General features: G+C 39.3%; 1 protein-coding gene across 2 annotated transcripts in view; it reads left to right on the forward strand.

Moving 5' to 3' along the window:
• Nucleotides 1-19516, forward strand: part of CUL2 (cullin 2) — a 59171-nt gene that overhangs the window by 24156 nt on the left and 15499 nt on the right. For both annotated transcript variants that reach the window (XM_032236829.1, XM_032236830.1), the window contains exons 12-16: nucleotides 1734-1793; nucleotides 2484-2612; nucleotides 2715-2801; nucleotides 4099-4251; nucleotides 6258-6335. In XM_032236829.1, coding sequence (XP_032092720.1) covers nucleotides 1734-1793; nucleotides 2484-2612; nucleotides 2715-2801; nucleotides 4099-4251; nucleotides 6258-6335 — 507 coding nt within the window. The remainder of the gene's footprint in view (nucleotides 1-1733; nucleotides 1794-2483; nucleotides 2613-2714; nucleotides 2802-4098; nucleotides 4252-6257; nucleotides 6336-19516) is intronic.

Genomic DNA, 19516 nt, shown 5'->3' on the forward strand with positions numbered 1-19516 from the left:
TAACCTACGGAATTTGTTTTGTATAGGCAGACATCCCAATTGTGTGATTTATTTTTTAAGCCAAAGAATATATGGCTGTACTTTTTAACATGTGCTTTCAAGAGGAAGAGCAAAGCTTAGAAACAGTTGAATACTTGCATAAGAATTTATTTGTTTTGGCCTATTTTTACCTCCATTTAATCACACACTACAAAAGAAGATAAAACCTACTCCAAACGCATGAACAGCTTGGCTACCTGGTTAAAATCACTAAGGTCCTCTGAAAATGGGTTGACAGGTTTTAGCAATCTTGGAAGCTGCACTCTCATGTATGAAACCATAAATGTTAAACTTTCCAACTCATAAGGAAACAATTAGGCAATAACTGATCACAGGATGAAAATGAAGTCACTTATTTGTAGATATCACTCTGGTTAACAGATGAGTCTTGACTAACGAACCATATGTAAAGCTCCAAGGGATAAGGAAATTCCAAATACCTTCATCAGCCAAGCAAAGGGTGGCCTATAAAAGAAACAGATATCATTAAAGACATCTGATTTCTGCAACTTCGTGTAATTTAGTAATGCTAAGAAGAGGTATATAGTTGCATCTCTCAAGAAGCAGGAAGAATAGACTATCACTGAGTTCTTAGGCATAATATTATTATTTTAGAAAATGCTTCCCCTTTCCTCCCCCCAATTCTAATGATGTCTTTACTAAATGGGGTTTGGAAAACATCTCCCAAGTTGAATCACTCAAGATGGTTCTTTGCATAAGCCAATCATCAGTCCAGAAAAGGGAGATTAACATATTTAAATTAAGGGAGATGAACATATTTCTGAGGTAAACAATTATTGGGAGGAAAGGAGCAACATTGGTTGCTGGGACAAATTGTCCATTAAATAGTAGTTTTCCCTAGAGCAAAATTAGTAATTAGTGAGCATGCCATTTTTAATTTAATGACACCATTATTCTTGATTCAAAATTTTAATTGACAAAATTACACATATACATATGTTTCTCCCTCTATTTTTATTAAACATACTCTTAAGGTTGACAAATTCCTCTTTTAGTTTTGCCACATTTATTTGCAGAATTCTATTCCAATTTGCCCTTCTTATATTAATTTTCAGATCAATATGCTTTATTATATCATGCAATCTGTGTAACAATTGTGCAGAACATTTGGCTTCATAGCTAGTAATGCAACAACATCTGCACACAAATATACATGTATCCCTGTACCAAACCAATGAAGCCTCTATTGCCATTGCATTTGTCCATAAAATATTAAATCTAGGGGACATTCTGTATCCTTGTCCTATTGTATGCACTGATGTAATTAAAGCCCATAATCCAGCCTACTGTTTATCTTCTAAATTTTTTGTAAATAATGCAGCACATGATATTTACAAGTCAGTTTCAGTTTCCAAGTGCAGTGTTAAAATTTAATAAGCAGTTAATACATTGGTGCCCATGTCATCATTGTAGATTATAATACATAGGATTTGGGGAAGAGAACAGTCTGAGATGTAGTGATCGATTCAGAATCATTAAGAGAAATTCCATGAGTATCAAATAAGAATTTCTCTATTCATAATACAGCTTCCCTAATCACAGCATTACCCCAGTTCTCCCATGTCAGCAATTGGTTGGGAATTTATTCTCAGAGGTATTATTTACATATGTGTGGTCAGTGCTATGACGTTTGCATACCTTATTAAAGTTATTTTTCTTGTGCTCCTAATTAGGCTTTAACATCAGTAGTGAACTATAGGGAACCAAAGTCTATCTGCAAAGCTCCTGAGCTGGTAAGTGTCAAATACTAGTTTTATGTGCTTTAGTGTAAGTGTAGAATACAGATAATAATTTTGTAGTATTTTTTTTTTGCAAGGAAACAAATAATGAAAACTTCCAAAATGGTGGGCAGAATTGTTATGGACGTAGTTTGGTTTGTCTGGATGACAGTTGTATTGCGGGAATTGCACTGCAATACCAGATGTCTTTGGGGTGCAGATCAAATTCTGGTTGTCACTTTGAAGTCCTACAAACTTAGGACTCAGGTATCTTCACAATTATGTTTCCAACAGTATCTGTTCATCCAACAAGGTCTGAACTGAAAGATCTATTCAGGTTCAATTTCTAAAAAAAATGTATCCACAAGGGATGATCAGGTCTTTTCCATTGCTATCCCATTTCTATGGAAAAGCATCCCTTTTGAGTTCAGGTCAACACTGGTCCTGTGGGGATTAGTAAAGCCATTAAAACTTGGTTTTTCTAGGAAATATTCTGTTCTCAATCTGTAGAACCTTTTTGCAAATGAAGTGGCATGTAAGTTTGAAGAACTAATATATAAATAAATATAATTTCCTTTAACTTCGATAAATCTCTTCAGTGTGCTGCATCTGATTGCTTCACTTAAGTTGCTTACCATTAGTTAGTTATCATTATAATGATTTCCTTTTGCCTTAATGACTATTCTTTTTGTTCCTTAACTTGAGTTGGCCAAATATTGTGACAATTTGCTAAAAAAATCAGCAAAAGGCATGACAGAAAACGAAGTGGAAGACAAACTAACAAGCTTCATTACAGTTTTCAAGTACATTGATGACAAAGATGTTTTTCAAAAGGTAAATAATCATACAGAAGATCAGTATGCTTTTACTTTTCCCTTTAAAGAATACTTTTGTTATGCAAGGAAATCTGAACTCCTGTTTTTTTTTTAACTGTAGTTCTATGCCAGAATGTTGGCAAAAAGGCTTATACATGGTTTATCGATGTCCATGGACTCAGAAGAAGCTATGATTAACAAATTGAAGGTAAACAGTAATTTATCAGTACAATAAACCCAACTCTTCTTGGTGCTTAAATTTATTCATGTTATAAACAGTTACTAACCTGATTGCAAGTCAATTTTTAACAAGATGGTGAACTTTTTTTCAGGCTGCTAATATAATTATATCTAATACAATTAATAGATTCTAGTTGTCTTCCAGCTAGAAAATTGCACTGAGACTCAACATGCTGAAAATTGCATATTAAGAAAAGAACCTGCAGGTGGTGCTAAGATTACATAAGTTAGAAAAATCACAATTCCTGATTTAAAGTTGTGTGCAAAAAAAAACCCCTTCAATTAACTGGGAGATGTTCTTCATAGAACTTTTATTATGTGTAGTACACAGATCTCACCAGAATCTCCTGTAAATTGGTTCTACCTAATTTGGAATTGATGGGAATTGCTCTTCATAGTTTTTATTCTTGTTTGCAATATGCACTTGTTTACTTGTTTACACTACTTATAGAACAATAAGAAAAGGTTTGAAACTGTTCCTAACATGAGAACAAAGAAGCTGCTGTAGAATAACACACACTATCTAGCTTAGTACTGGTTGTAGTTGGTATCTAGTTAGCTTTCATGAATACTGGCTGAATACAGGTAGTCACTTGAAGTTATGACAGCCCATTCCCAAATTATTTATGACTCCATTCTGACAATTGCCCCTGTGGTCACTTCACTGGATGTCAGATTTTTGACAGTTGGCCACATTTATGGCTGTTTTCGGCAAAAATGGCCCACAGCAAACAATGGTCTTACAACTCTCGAGGTTGCTTCCCGACCACCACAAAAAAGTTATATAATGGCCTGCTTTATGACTGTTACAACTTACGACTATAAAGAGTAGGCTCCATTATGGTCATAAACCAAGGATTACCTGTAGTAGCGTTTCTTTTTTAAATTATTCAATATCAATATGATGTACAGCAGTGCTTCTTAAACTTGTTGCTTTCAGGTTGCCTTCTGACTTTTAAAAATAAGAGCTATGGTTAGATTTATTGCTCTTAAAGATAAAAAATTGACATGCTTGTAGAATATTTACTGAATCACATTTAACACCATACTACATTTTTATAAGGTCCTCATTCTCCATAAAACAGAAGTAGCTTCTTTCAAAAGCATTTGTCTTTTAACACATATGCTTTTTGGGTAAATACCTCTAGCAAATATGTCGGCTATGGTGTTATAGGTTATTTGTTCACTTTATCCTTATACCTTTTTCAGTGTAAGGATTAAGTCAAACTACAAATTTGGCATGTGTGTGTTCTTTTGTTTTACAGCAAGCCTGTGGTTATGAGTTCACTAGCAAACTCCATCGAATGTATACAGACATGAGTGTTAGTGCCGATCTTAACAACAAATTCAACAACTTCATAAAAAATCAAGACACCGTCGTAGATTTGGGAATTAGTTTTCAGATATATGTTCTTCAGGTATTTGAAAAGGAAATGTATCCATTTGTGTTTTCATTTGTATGTGTCCACATTTAGTGTGTAATGTTGATAGCACAAGAACAAGTATAAGAGGTACTTCTGCTGCATCTGGCTTTCAGATACTATAGTGAGTATAAAGAATGCTATAGAAGGATGGAGAGAAGGTTCACTGGCAAGGCAGTTATCAGTAAACAGGACTTGAGTCCAGATCAAGAAAATAGTTTATGAAGACACCTTAGATCAGTGGTTCTCAACCTTCCCAATGCCTTGACCCTTTAATACAGTTCCTCATGTTGTGGTGACCCCAAACCATAAAATTGGTGTTTCGGTTCCTAAGACCATCGAAAATATGTGTTTTCCGGTGGTCTTAGGCAACTCCTGTGAAAGGGTCATTCGATCCCCAAAGGGGTCCCGACCCACAGGTTGAGAACCACTGCCTTAGATAGTTCCCCCCACCTTAATTCTCATGACAATAAAAAGAGGAGGAGGGGAAGCACGTTCATAGAAATAGTCCTCAACTAATGAACATTCATTGAGTGCTTGTTTGAAGTCATGATGGCACTGAAAAAAAGTGATGACTGGGCCTCACACTGGCGACTGTCACAGTATCCCCAAAACCATAGGATCAGAATTAGGAGGATTGACAACCAGCATATATTTACAACAGTTGCAGTGTCCTGATGTCAGGTGATTTTTCAATATGGGATTTCCCAACCTGAATCCAGTAAGCAAAGTCAATGGGAAAAGCTGGTTTCACTTTAATGATCATGGTGATTCATTTAATAACCATGGGAAAAACATAAATCAGGTGTGACCATGTTCAAAATGGCAGCATTGCTTAGCAATGGAAATTCAAATCCCAATTATCCTATGTGGTGAGCCAGCTGTGCTTGCAAGATTTCTGTGCTTCTACTGCTCTAGTAACAGCAGTTTTAGGTCTGCATAATATCTGTTTCTTGGTCTGGTCTACCTTTTAGGGTAGCTTGCTTTCAACTTCAACTTTTCATGGCCACTAAACAAAATAAGTCTTAGAATTATTTTTTTCCCTTTCAGTCTTTAGTTTATTTTTTTTCTAAGGCATTTTGTCAGCATCTATAAACATTAATTGATAACTTTTGTATGGGCCTCATTTTGATTAGATTAAATTTTGATTCCTGGATTTACATACAAGGCAGATCAAGCATTCATTGAATGTAAATCCTAAATATTTTGTAAAGAAATCCAAATTTCTTCCTATAGATTTTTAAAAAAATATTTTATACAACGTCCCCATTAACACAAAACATTTTTCACAGAAGTGTTAATGCAGTAGCATCTCTACAGATGAGTCACAGGCAATTCTGCAAGAATATGATGGGATGCTGCAAAAAGAAGTCTTCACAGACACAGCACCCCAAAACCTCTTGAAACATGTTTATGACATGCTTGGAAGGAGCCAGGAGTAGTACTTGGCTTTCATATTGTCCATGATTGCTTTTATCAAGATGGGAAGCTTTGTTAAATGCTTTATGTTATTGACTGGTTGAACAACCTGGTGAGAAAAGTAAAGTAATAAAATCAAAATCTTTTAGCGGGTAGTAGGGAAGTGAACATAATTTTCCTGTTCAGAATAGTATGATAGTTTCCTGAACACATGTCACTTTGCCAGGAAAAGACGCTGAAGAGCCTGTGCCTTTTTTGCTATTTTAATTATTATCTACTAAAGTCTGCTTTTTCTTTTAAAGTAAGTTTGCCTTTTTGCAGCGTTTTGCTGCAATATAGATATAGATATGTTCAAGATTCATAAGAAATCGTGGTCAACAAAGGAGATTTTCCTTTATTTAGCTTTTCATGGATTTCTATGCTTTATAATTCCAAATAGGATTATTCACTGCTCTAGTTCTCTTATTATAATTGGATCTTTGTTTGCTTTTTTAAAAAAAGGATGATAGCTGTTTTATGTGCTTTTTTAGAATGACGTAATTTATTTTGGTGGAGATGTAAAAAATAATAATTTCCCCCCCTAGGCTGGAGCATGGCCTTTGACCCAGGCGCCATCATCTACCTTTGCAATTCCTCAGGAACTGGAAAAAAGTGTACAGATGGTAGGTTAGTAGGAGTTTTATTGCAGATTTGTAGGAATGACTGAACAGAAATTAAAGACGAACTATGTACACCAGCCTTAGAATAAACATTTTTGGAGTTTTGACTGCCATGAAGATGCAACTAATATAGCTTTTGGTTTGATCACAGCAACCCTTTACAATCCCAATACACTGGACTAACATTTTACCTTTGTGGTTTTTACTGAGAATTGTCAAAGTTGGTATACATATCTGGAGGTTTATCTGCATTGGGGAAGATCCTTCACAAAGTACTTCCTCATGTCCATATATCTTCTTTAAGATGTAGATGATGCAAGCATATCATTCTTCTAAGATAGCAGTCCAAATCAATATCCTTACATATTCTATAGATTTCCTTGTGCTAGATGAAAGGGGTAGCAGTCTGAACATTGTCTAGCATTATAGAATGAATCGTAAGCAAAGGTTTTCAAATCACTCAAATTGAGTGAAAATCCATTTAAAACTGAGGAAAGTTTGCCAACAGTTCATTCTGTAATGCTAAACAAGGCAGGTGTGCTGACCTCTGAGGTAAGGCTTGAATAGGCCTTCTGGTTAAAGATAATTTTCAAAAATTCAGAATATCTATTAGGACAAATTTACTTTCACAAGAAGATTAATTTGTATCTTACTATTATATGTCTTTTGCTAGATATTTTTCTAACTACAATGATTCATATGGTATTTGTAACAGGAGAGAGTAAATATTAACAATGGAGTCATCTTAAAATGTGACTGGTCTCCTGGGGCCCCACGCTGCTTGATATAACCAAGTCTTAAAGTACTTATGGAACCTACTGGTTGGGGGGAGGGAGGAATGTTCCATAAGGCAGGTATTGAATTAATAATCATTTCCTAATCTTACTTGGTCCTAAAATTGAATGAATCTGTACGTTCTTAGATTAACTATCTTGCCATTTCTTTTCTGTATTAGAAATATATTCAGAATATATTTAGAAAGATTTTTGTTCTTGGTTTATGGTCATAATATGCCTTTTTGACTATCAACTTTTTAGAATTCAAATATTTTCCCATTGCTTTCTTCAATCATTTCTTCACTTACCCAAGCTGTTGCATAACAATTATTGGGTTTAATTAGAGGAAAATATCCCAAGTTTATCTGCAAAGGTTTAACTATTGTTAGTAGTAACATTTTAATATTATTATTATTATTGTTATTATTGTTATTATTATTATTATTATACAATTGTATCACAGCAGCCAGTTGTTTCGCCAGATTTGGCATTGGTTACTAGTCAGGCCTCACCCAAGGGCCTAGGACGTCGTAACGTATTTTCGTAATATGTGTGCAGATCCAAGCAGTGCGGCTTTTTGCATTTGACTGATGGTGATTTTGTCAATTTTTAACTGTTTTAAGTGTAATTCCAGTGCTTTTGGAATAGCACCCAGTGTGCCAATTACCACTGGAATTATCACTGCTGGTTTGTGCCATAGTCGTTGAATTTCGATTTTTAAGTCCTGGTATTTTGCGATTTTTTCATGTTTGAATTTGAATTTGAATTTACTTTATTTGTATGCCGCCCTTTTCCCTGAAGGGACTCAGGGCGGCTCACAATTCAAGGGAGGGGGAAACAAACAAAGTTACAAAATATAAAGACCATACACAGTTAAAAAACACAACAATCATACCATTCGAAGTGGGGCTGCAAGTCTTTAGCCCCAGGCCTGTCGGAACAGCCAGGTTTTAAGGGCTATGCGGAAGGTCTGGAGGGTGGTGAGGGTACGAATCTCCACGGGGAGTTCATTCCACAGGGTCGGAGCAGCCACAGAGAAGGCCCTCCTCTGGGTAGTCGCCAGTCGACACTGGGCGGCTGATGGAATTCGGAGGAGGCCTAGTCTGTGGGATCTTATTGGTCTAGTGGAGGTAATTGGCAGTAGGCGGTCTCTCAAGTACCCAGATCCAATACCATGAAGGGCTTTGTAGGTGACCACTAGCACCTTGAAGCGAATCCGGAGATCAACAGGCAGCCAGTGCAGCTCTCGGAGGATAGGTGTTACTTGGGTGAATCGAGGCGCACCCACGATTGCTTGCGCGGCCGCATTCTGGACAAGCTGAAGTCGCCGAATACTCTTCAAGGGCAGCCCCATGTAGAGCACATTGCAGTACTCCAGCCTAGAGGTCACAAGGGCACGAGTGACTGTTGTGACAGCCTCCCGGTTCAGGTAGGGGCGCAACTGGTGCACCAGGCGAACCTGGGCAAATGCCCCCCTGGTCACAGCTGACAAATGGTGTTCAAAAGTCAGCTGTGGATCCAGGAGGACTCCCAAGTTGCGGACCCTATCTGAGGGGCGTACTATTTGACCCCCCAGCCTGAGAGATGGAACACTTGGCCAATTAGTAGGAGGGAAGCACAGCAGCCACTCGGTCTTATCTGGATTGAGTACAAGCTTGTTAACCCCCATCCAGTCCCTAACAGCCTCGAGGCCCTGGCTCATCACGTCCATCACTTCACTGAGTTGGCACGGGGCGGACAGATACAGCTGTGTATCATCCGCATACTGGTGGTATTTTATCCCGTGCCGTCGAATGATCTCACCCAGTGGTTTCTCCCCGTGGAGAGTCCATTAAAAAGGAGGGGGGACAGGACCGAACCCTGCGGCACCCCATACATTAGGGGCCTAGGGATCGATCTCTGCCCTCCAACTAACACCGACTGCGACCTGTCCGAGAGGTAAGAGGAGAACCACCGTAAGACAGTGCCTCCCACCCCCACTTCCCGCAGTCGTTGCAGAAGGATACCATGGTCGATGGTATCGAAAGCCGCAGAGAGGTCAAGGAGTACTAGGATGGAGGCATGACCTCCATCCCTGGCTCTCCAGAGATCATCGATCAACGGGACCAAAGCGGTTTCCGTGCTGTAGCCAGGCCTGAAACCCGACTGGAAGGGATCTAGATAACTGGTTTCCTCCAAGGACCGCTGGAGCTGAAAGGCCACCACTTTCTCAACAACCTTCCCCACAAAGGGGAGGTTGGAGACTGGACGATAGTTGTTTAGGATGGCTGGATCCAAAGATGGTTTCTTCAGGAGGGGTCTCACCACTGCCGCCTTTAATGCGGGGGGAAAGACCCCCTCCCGAAGGGAGGCGGCAACAACCGCCTGGATCCAGCCCCGTGTCACCTCCCTGCTGTTAACAACCAGCCAGGAGGGGCACGGGTCCAGTACACATGTGGAGGCACTTACAACTCTCATGGCCTTGTCCACGTCCTCAGGGGTAACAGCCTGAAAATCAATCCAGTGATGTCCTACCAGATTATCCCTTGGTGCCTCAGCTGGTTCTGCGGGATTGGAGTCCAGGTCCGTCCGAAACCGAGCAACTTTGTCCGCGAGGAATTGGACGTAGTCCTCAGCTCTGCTCTGCAAAGGATCGCTCATATCCCTCCTATTTAGGAGGGAACGGGTTATCCTGAACAAGGCGGCTGGGCGCGACTCAGCGGAAGCAATCAGAGAGGCAATGTATGTTCTTTTTGACGTCCTAATTGCCCGGATGTAGACTCTGATGCTGGATGTTAAAAGTGCTCGGTCCGACTCTGATTTTCTGGATCTCCATCGGTGCTCTAGGCGTCTCTTTTGGCGCTTCATCTCCCGGAGTTCCTTAGTAAACCAAGGGGCCCTCCTGGATCCACTGCCTCGGAGCGGCCGTAAAGGCGCAATCCGGTTAAGAGCCTCTGTCGCTGCTGAATTCCAAACAGCAGCCAGAGTCTCCGCCGGACTGCGGGCGAGAATATCAGGAATGACCCCAAGCTCCGTCTGAAAACCCGACGGGTCCATAAGTCACCTGGGGCGGAACCAGCTGGTCTGTTCTTCCTCCCTACAGTGGGGGTTTGGTCTCCAAAAGTCAAGCCTCAGTAGGCAGTAGTCTGACCATGACAGGGGTAAGATCTCACTACCCCTCAGACCAAGCTCACAAGTCCACTGCTCCGAGAGAAATATGAGGTCGAGCATGTGACCCGCCGAGTGAGTTGGGCCCCGGATTACTTGGGTCAAGCCCATGGCTGTCATGGAAGCCATGAACTCCTGCGCTCCATCAGAGTGTTCACTGAGCGAAGGCAAATTGAAATCCCCCAGAACCATAAGCCTGGGGAACTCAATTGCCAGCTCAGCTACCGACTCGAGGAGCAAGGGGAAGGCTGCTGCAACGCTGTTGGGAGGCAGGTACGTTAACAGCAAGCCCACTTGACCCTTGAGGTCCAACTTCACCAGCAGGGACTCACACCCGACAAGCTCCGGAGCAGGGATCCTACGAGGTACTAGAGACTCTCGGATAACAATGGCCACATCCCCACCCCTTCTCTGAGCTCATGGCTGATGGAGCACCTGAAAGCCCTCTGGGCACATCTCTACGAGGGGGACTCCTCCCTCCGGGCCCAGCCAGGTTTCAGTAATACATGCCAGGTCTGCCCTCTCATCTAAAATTAAGTCCCGAACGAGAGGAGCCTTATGAACTACAGACCTGGCATTTAGCGACAGCAGCCTGAGACCAGGGTCCTGATTACTTGCGCCATCTGGCCTTGGAGTGGGACTCATAGGGCCGGAAGGAGGGATCTCTGTAGCGTAGCGAACCCTCCTTCCCCGATAATGGCCAGCCCTAAAGTCCCCGCCATATCTGCCCCTCCCTGTTAAGACCGTAATGCTCCGGCCCACTCCCGTGTCCGTAGTTCCACCAACCACCCCTATGGCCCCCACGTTCCTCGACAGGCCCTCCGAATTAAACACACTCATTCGTTCACCCAAGCAGTCCCCACGTAGTAATTAAAAACACAGAATACAATGATAATAGGTTAATAAAAAGTGGGATCATGTTCCTTCTCGGCGACCCTGCTTCACCTGGTATTTCTCATTCTCTAAAACCTTCTCAACCTGATGGTCCCAGTGGTTTTTGCTGTACTCAAATCCAAACTTTTGACATAATTTCCAGTGAATGATCTTAACAACGTGGTCATGGCATTGTAGGTAGTCAGTTTGTGAAATTTTGCTGCACCCACTGATCAAGTGGTCGACTGTCTCGTCTTTCTCATTACAGAGGCAACATTTGCTGTTGGTGGTAACATGTTGAATTTTTGCCTTCATGCAGTTTGTGGCTAAGGCTTGTTCTTGAACTGCCAAAATAAAGCCTTCTTTTTCTTTTTTCAGTGCTCCTGATCTTAACCAGTTACAAGTTAGCTTTTGGTCAGCTTTGCCTTCAATACTTTTCAAGTATTGGCTATGCATAGTTTTGTTTTTCCAATTTTCAACTCGCTTCTCAATTACTTCTTTCTTATATTCATCTTTTGACTTAGTTGACTTTAAAAGGCCTCCTTTATTTACTTCCATAATCATTGATTCTTCACTTTTCTGGATGTAATCATTCAAGCTGTATTTTTCTTCTTCCACAGTCTGTTTTACTAGTAGGAGTTCTCAACCACCCTCTGCTCTTGGTAGATATAATTGGTCAACATCACTTTTAGGGTGCAAAGCATGATTCATTGTCATAAGCTTCCTTGTTTTTCTGTCCAAATTGTCCAACTCCATCTGGGTCCAGTCAATTATTCCTGCAGAATATCGAATCACAGGTATAGCCCAGGTATTTGTGGCTTTTATGATGTTTCCTCCACTCAATTTGGACTCTAATATCTTGAGAATTCGTCAAATGTACTTGGCTGAAATTAATTCCTTGACTTTATTATGTATTAAGTCAGAGGCCTCTAAAATCCCCAAGTACTTATAGCCTTCTTCTGGTTTTACTGCCTTTATCATTTCTTCATTCTCAAGTTCTATTCCATCATCTTCTATGACCTTGCCTGCTTTGGTTGCCATTGTTGCACATTTGTCAATTCCAAACTGCATACCAATGTCTTGGCTAAATTCTTTTGTGCTTTCAATTAATAAATTCAGTTCAGCTTTTATTTTAGCAAACAGCTTCAAATCATCCATCTCCACCAAGTGCGAAATTTTCAGTACTTTCTTTGCAAGTTTGTATCCACAGTTCATCTTCTTCAAAATGATTGTCTGTGGTAGCACTGAGAGTATAAAAAGTAGGGGTGAAAGGGAATTGCCCTGGAAAATGCCTCATTTAATTTCAACTTCACCCAGTTCTTCTTCATTAGCTATAAGCTTTGTTTTCCAGAGGTTCATTGAAATTTCCCTGAATTTATGTTGCTGCTGATGCCAAAGATTTTCAGGCATTTCTTGATCCAGCTATGAGGAACTGAATCAATTATTATTATTATTGTACAATTGTATCACAGCGGCCAGTTGTTTCGCCGGATTTGGCATTGGTTACTAGTCGGGCCCCACCCAGGGGCCTAGGACGTCGTAACGTATTTTCGTAATATGCGTGCAGATCCAAGCAGTGCGGCTTTTTGCATTTGACTGATGGTGATTTTGTCAATTTTTAACTGTTTTAAGTGTAATTCCAGTGCTTTTGGAATAGCACCCAGTGTGCCAATTACCACTGGAATTACCACTGCTGGTTTGTGCCATAGTCGTTGAATTTCGATTTTTAAGTCCTGGTATCTTGTGATTTTTTCATGTTCCTTCTCGGTGACCCTGCTATCACCTGGTATTGCGATGTCTATGATTGTGACCTTATTTTTCTCAACCAGTGTGATGTCTGCTGTATTATGCGCCAGTATTTTGTCGGTTTGTATACGGAAATCCCACAAGATCTTGACCATCTGATTTTCGGTGACTTTTTCAGGCTGATGTTCCCACCAGTTTGTTGCTGTTTTAATATTATAATTTTTGCACAAATTCCAATGGATCATTTGTGCTACTGAATTGTGCCGCAATTTATAATCAGTCTGCGCGATTTTTTACAGCAGCTGAGTATGTGATCAACAGTTTCATCAGCTTCTTTGCAAAGTCTGCATTTGGCATCATCAGAGGATTTTTCGATTTTGGCCTTAATGGCATTTGTGCGGATAGCTTGTTCTTGCGCAGCCAGGAGTAGTGACTCTGTTTCTTTCTTTAATGTACCTGTTGTTAACCATAACCAAGTTTGTTCACTGTCCACTTTATCTTTTATTTTTTCCAGAAATTGACCATGCAGTGCTTTGTTCTGCCAACTCTCCATTCTTGATTTTATCACATCTTTTCTGTATTCTTGTTTCGTCTGTTGGGCCTTCAGTAGATTTTTGTTCTTTACTTCGATTAATAGATGTTCTTGACTTTCTTTTAAATAATCAGCCAGTGCATGTTTTTCTTCTTCAACTGTTTGCTTCACTTGTAATAATCCTCTGCCACCTGATTTTCGGGGCAGATATAGTCTATCAGTATCACCACGTGGATGTAAACTGTAGTGCATTGTCATTAGTTTCCTGGTTTTTCGGTCCAAAAGGTCCAAATCAGCTTGTGTCCAGTTAACTATACCAGCTGTGTATCTTATAACTGGTATTGCCCAGGTATTTATGGCCTTGATTGTATTTCCACCATTCAATTTAGATTTCAAAATTTTCCTAACTCTGTTGGTGTACTCTCGCCTGACAATAGTTTTTACTTCTCCATGCTTGATGTTATCCAACTGCAGAATGCCTAAGTATTTGTAGGCTTCATTTTCTTTGCATTTAATTAATTGGCCATTGGGCATTTCAATTCCCTCATATGCAGTGATTTTGCCCCTTTTTATGGATACAGTGGCGCATTTTTCCATGCCAAACTGCATTGAAATATCGGTGCTGAATACTCGGACTGTGTTTGTCAATGATTGGATTTCTATTTCTGACTTTCCATAGAGTTTCAAATCATCCATATATAGTAAATGCGAAATTTTTTCAGCTTTTTTGGCTGTTTGGTAGCCTAATTTCATTTTTTTTAAGATTACTGATAGTGGGATCATTGCGATGATGAAGAGAAGAGGTGAAAGTGAATCACCCTGGAAAATTCCTCGCTTGATGTTAACCATTCCGTAGCTCTCATTCCCTACTGCCAACTCAGTTCTCCATTGTTTCATTGCCTTTTCAGTAAAGGATGTAATATTTTTGCTAATGCCAGTTGTTTCTAAGCATTTTATGATCCAACTATGTGGCAGTGAGTCAAATGCCTTTTTGTAATCAATCCAGACCATATTCAAGTTCGTTTTTCTGTTCTTACAATTTTCTAATATCATTTTATCAATTAGAAGCTGATCTTTTGTGCCCCTGCTCCTTCTTTTGTTGCCTTTTTGCTCTACTGGCAAGATGTTGTTTGTTTCCAAATAATCCATCATGTTATCTGCAATAATGCCTGTGAGTAATTTGAAGGTTGTTGGCAAGCATGTTATTGGTCTATAGTTTTCAGGTGTTGTTCCTTTAGTTGGATCTTTCTGAATCAAGTATGTTTTTCCAGTTGTCAACCATTCATCAATTTGGCCCTTTTGTAAAATTTCATTCAGTTGCCTGGCCAATATTGCATGTAAACTGGTCAGATATTTGAGCCAGAAACCATGTAATTGGTCCTTTCCAGGTGATGTCCAATTCTTTACCTTTTTAACTCGATTTTTGACCATCTCAGTTGTTATTTCTAATACTTGCATTTGTTTGTTGCCAATGCTTTTCTCAAAGTCATGTATCCACTTTGCTTCCTTGTTGTAGTCCTTTGCATTTTCCCACAATTCTTTCCAGAATTCAACTGTGGCCTGTTTTTCTGGTTTTTCACTTTTGGTGTCACCATTTACATTAAGACTTTGATAAAAACGCTGTTGGTCTGATCGAAATTGCTGATTTTGTTTATATTGGATGATTCGTGCCTCATATCTTTCAATTTTTCTAGCTGTTGCTGTTATCTGCTGTTTTACAATCTCTACAGCTTCATTGATGTTTCTTGTATCCAATCTATATCTCCTGATTAGCCGATCTATGATTTTGTTGTTTTTAAGCCGTTGCTCATGCATGTTCTTTAAGTTACTAGCATCTGCCCTTAATTTTTTTATTTTTTGTTCTAAACGGATTTTCCACTTTGGCTTTGATACTTTTTCTGTTGTATGACTAGGTACTTTAATTTTAATGCCTAGTTCATTAGTGACTATTACAGCTGCGCTGTACATTAACTGGTTTGTTTCCAAGATGGATCCCGGTTCAATTGTTGAAAACACTGCATTAACCATTTTCATGATAGGGGCCAAAATTTTATTCGGCACAGTTTTTAGTGATGGTAAACGTTGCCTTTCCTCATTAAGCAGAAAATGCTCCATGATCTTATCCTTCAATTCTTTTTGTTTTTGAGTTAGTTCATCAGTTGGTTCAGTGATAACTGGTTCTAGTGGTGGTGATGTTATTTCCTCCCTAAGAGCTTCTTCTGGGAGTTCTACTATAATGTCTTTAGTTGTGTCTTGAATATCAGTTATTTCCGCTTGTGATATTGTTTTTTGGGTTTTGCAATTTGCCTGAATTTCCTCATGTTCAACTTCACTAAGCACTTTATTCCGTATAATAAATCGCCTTTGATCTGCTAGTCGTTGTTCACTAACATTTGAATCTGGATATTGTTGTTTCCATAATTCATACATTCGCTTTAAATAGCCTCTTTTTTCTGGCTCTGAGTTGTAGTAACAGGCCATTATGGCACGGTTTTCATCTGCACTATATTTTTGTCGTTTTGTTGGCTGGTCCACTTGTAGCCCACTTGTCGACGGATGTCCAGGGACCCCAACATCCGCCGCGGCCCTTGTTAACCCGCGCGACGACCGATGCGGTATGGAATTCTTATTTGTTTTTTTCACCATATTGTATGGGTTGGCGGGGGGGTTTTTACGGGACCAGATGCCAACCTGATCCCAACCTTCCTCCTTTCTCATCCGGGCTTGGGACCGGCAATGGCGGAGTTGTTATTATTATTATTATTATTATTATTATTATTATTGTGTGGTTAATCTTTAGGGCTGGTTGGTAGCTCAACAGCTCAAGTCCTAACCAAGGACCTAGGAACTGTTGTTGCTGTTGTTATTATTATTATTATTATTATTATTATTATTATTATTATTATTATTTAAAGCATACAAAAAGGGTTGCTGATATGACCACTTGTTGAATATACAAACCTTTTTTGTAAATATACCTTTAAGTTTGTGAGATTTCAGAGTGCATCTTCAGTTCATCCAGTTCTGTCCATAACATTAATCTGGTACTCTGGTAAAATGTATTTTCTCTGCCTTTATAAACTATTAGACCTGGCAACCTCTACTGTTTCTATAAATTACAAGGGTGTGTGCTTATAGTCTACCCTAGCTATTGAATTCAGGATCCTGACTTTTATGGCATCATATTTTTTTCCTGAAGGAATTAAATTTTACAAAATGTGAAATTGCATATAGGGAAACTACATACACCCCCTTTTAAGGAATATGTTTATACCTCTGTATACTACAGGCAAGGACATTTGTGTATGGGAGAGATAGATATTCTCCTGAAATATTTATTTATCACACTTATTATTTCTAGAAGTAACTCAAGGAAGTGAATCTAATATTCTTTATTCCTATTATTTTCTCAACATCATCCCTGTGGGGTGAGGCGGGCTGAGAGAATGACTGGCCCATGATCACCCAGCTGGCTTTCATGGCTAAATTGGGACTAAAACACCAACAGTTTTCTGCTTTCTAGCCTGATGCTTTAACCATTAGTTTTTTCTAATCTTTGTTGTGTAGGAGTGGTTCAGGTTTTTTTCTCCCTTTCCTGAAAGATCTTCACTGGAAAGTTCTTCTTTCTTATCTGTTTTACCATTATTACAATTCAAATTTCATATATCAAACGCTTGGCTAATATTTACTTATCAGTATTTTTTTTAATTGTGGAATGTTTTTTCTAACAATATTTTATTTTCTGTGGTTCAGATTTTCTGAAACGCCCATCGTTGCTTTGTGTTTTGTCCCTACAAGGCCCCGCAACATAAAATAAATAGTTGATTAATTATCTTCTCTCTGTTTTCTACCTTGTATTCTCCATTTTTTCCATAAACTTGTGAAAAATTCCAAACTACTGTATTTTTCAGAGTATAAGATGCACCTTTTTCCCTCAAAAAAGAGGGTTAAAATCTGGGTGCGTCTTATACACTGCATTTTTTCCACCTGAAACCCCAGTCCTTTACCAAAATGGCCATGCATATATGGCCTTTAAGAGGCTTCCAGAGTGCTCCTGGGGGCCGGGGAGGGCAGAAATGAGCGAAAAATGGGCCGTTTTTTGCTCTTTTTGCCCAGCCCCCAGGAGTACTCTCCTTTTAAAAAAAAATTGCCTCTTCAAAATCTTATATTTTGGTGCACCTTCCCCGCCCAAAAAAATGGTACTTGAAACAGTTCTTATATTCCTTCAGTCAACTTTCAGCTCAAGTTAATGTTTTATTCTCAATTCTCCAGCATCAGGAAAGAAGCCTTTGATCTTTGGCTTAAATTGATGACAATTTAAACGAAGCCCTGTTTCTGTCTCTTGCCCAAGCCTTCTCTCATATTTCTGAAACAAAATTATCCTCCTTTCTTTGTCTTAAATTTACTTCCATTACAATTAATTAGTCAGAGGAACATAAAACTTTTCTGTGATAAATCTATTTCTTTGGCCATGAACTTCTCAGAGCTTTAGCTTTTCTTTTTAGCAAGGATGCTTCTCATAATTCATTCTTTCTCTTTGCTTCTTCCTCCCCTTTTAGAGCTTCATCTTTTCTAGCAATCTCAAGGTCAGCAAATTAAGCAAAGAAGGGTCTGTGCTTTGCCACAGAGATTAATGTTCTAACAGAACCATCCGCCAATCCTTAGTGTTCCTGTTTTTTCTTGTAGGCAGTTACTGCCCGTTGTGAATGCTTTTAGAGTTTGTAAAAATCTGCTGGAGGTATGAAGTGCTCTCTACTTTTATAGGCTAGGACAGTGACAGGGAACCTTTTTGGCACCGAGGGCCCAAACACACGTGCAGGTGCTCGTGCCGGAGGACGGAAACCCAAAGACCAGGTGGCTGCAGTGCACATGCCTGTTTTTTGGCTGTTTTCAGGCTGTTTGGGGGTTGTTTCCTCATTGTTTTTGGGTCGTTTTCAGGCCATTTTCAGGGTTGTCTCAGGCCATTTTTCATGTACGCTGGAAACCAGAAGAGTGTGTATGCCCACAAAGAGGGCTCTGCGTGCCACCATCATGGGGCTAGGATATAATTCCCAAGAATATTCTAAATAAATTCTTCAATTGCAAAAGCTATGGTCCTTGGCGTCTCAGCAATGTCTGGATTGGCATATTGATTTGGGTATCTTGGTACTCAACTGCTTTGAAATTCATTGAAGTTGGTACTCAAAATGAATTTTGATTTGAAAATTTTGCCCCGGTTCTTATTGTTCCAATGCACAAGCTAGAACTTGTCAGTGTCGGCTGCCTTGTGTCTTATTACATTATTTCTTATGGGGCAAATGTGTTTGGTACTTAACATTTTTGGTATTATGCCTCCCTGAACCAATTAAGGATGAGAACTGAGGTACACTGTATATCTGAGATCAGTTGACTGATGAGGTATAAAACTGTTTAAAAACTGCTTAAAAATCATTTCCACTCCTAATAATCAATTCTATAGGCATATTCTTTCCTCCTTTTTGTCATTGGTTGTTACCAATTAGTAGCTTTACATTAGGGACTGAAAAGTTCAAAACTACCAATCATGCATCCAAGCTCCAATGAATGTGGCAATACAGTGGCATCAGATTTAATTTAATAGCATTTATCAATTACAAAAGGCAACTTTCTTTCATTATTTCCATCCTGCCTTTATTATTTTTATAAATAACTGAAGGTAACACACATAATTGGTACTTCTTACTCCTGTTTTCCCCATAACAATAATCCTGTGAGGTAGGTTGAGGAGAGAGAGAGAGAGAGATTCCTATTCCTATTCCTTCTTGTATTCTCAAATGCAAATGCAAAAGGAAAACATTTCTCCTTTTATTTTGTTTTTTATTTTGTTTTGCTACCCTTCGGCCAGCTAAAATGGAGCCCAGGGGACTTTATAGGTAGATACAAATCAAAATCTAGTCTAAACTTCTGACTGCCTATGTGGCCAACCATATAATAAAGAGAGGAAGAAGAATAAAATCCATAGAAGGAGAAGTTGATCATTATTAATTTTGTATACAATTTTTATCATAAAGAAAACATCTGCTTGAGGTACAAAAAAACCCCTACAAAATAATATAGATAATTTAATGCAGAGAAAGTTCTGACAGGGACAA

Source organism: Thamnophis elegans, chromosome Z (assembly GCF_009769535.1).
Source record: "Thamnophis elegans isolate rThaEle1 chromosome Z, rThaEle1.pri, whole genome shotgun sequence".
Classification (NCBI taxonomy): Eukaryota; Metazoa; Chordata; class Lepidosauria; order Squamata; family Colubridae; genus Thamnophis; species Thamnophis elegans.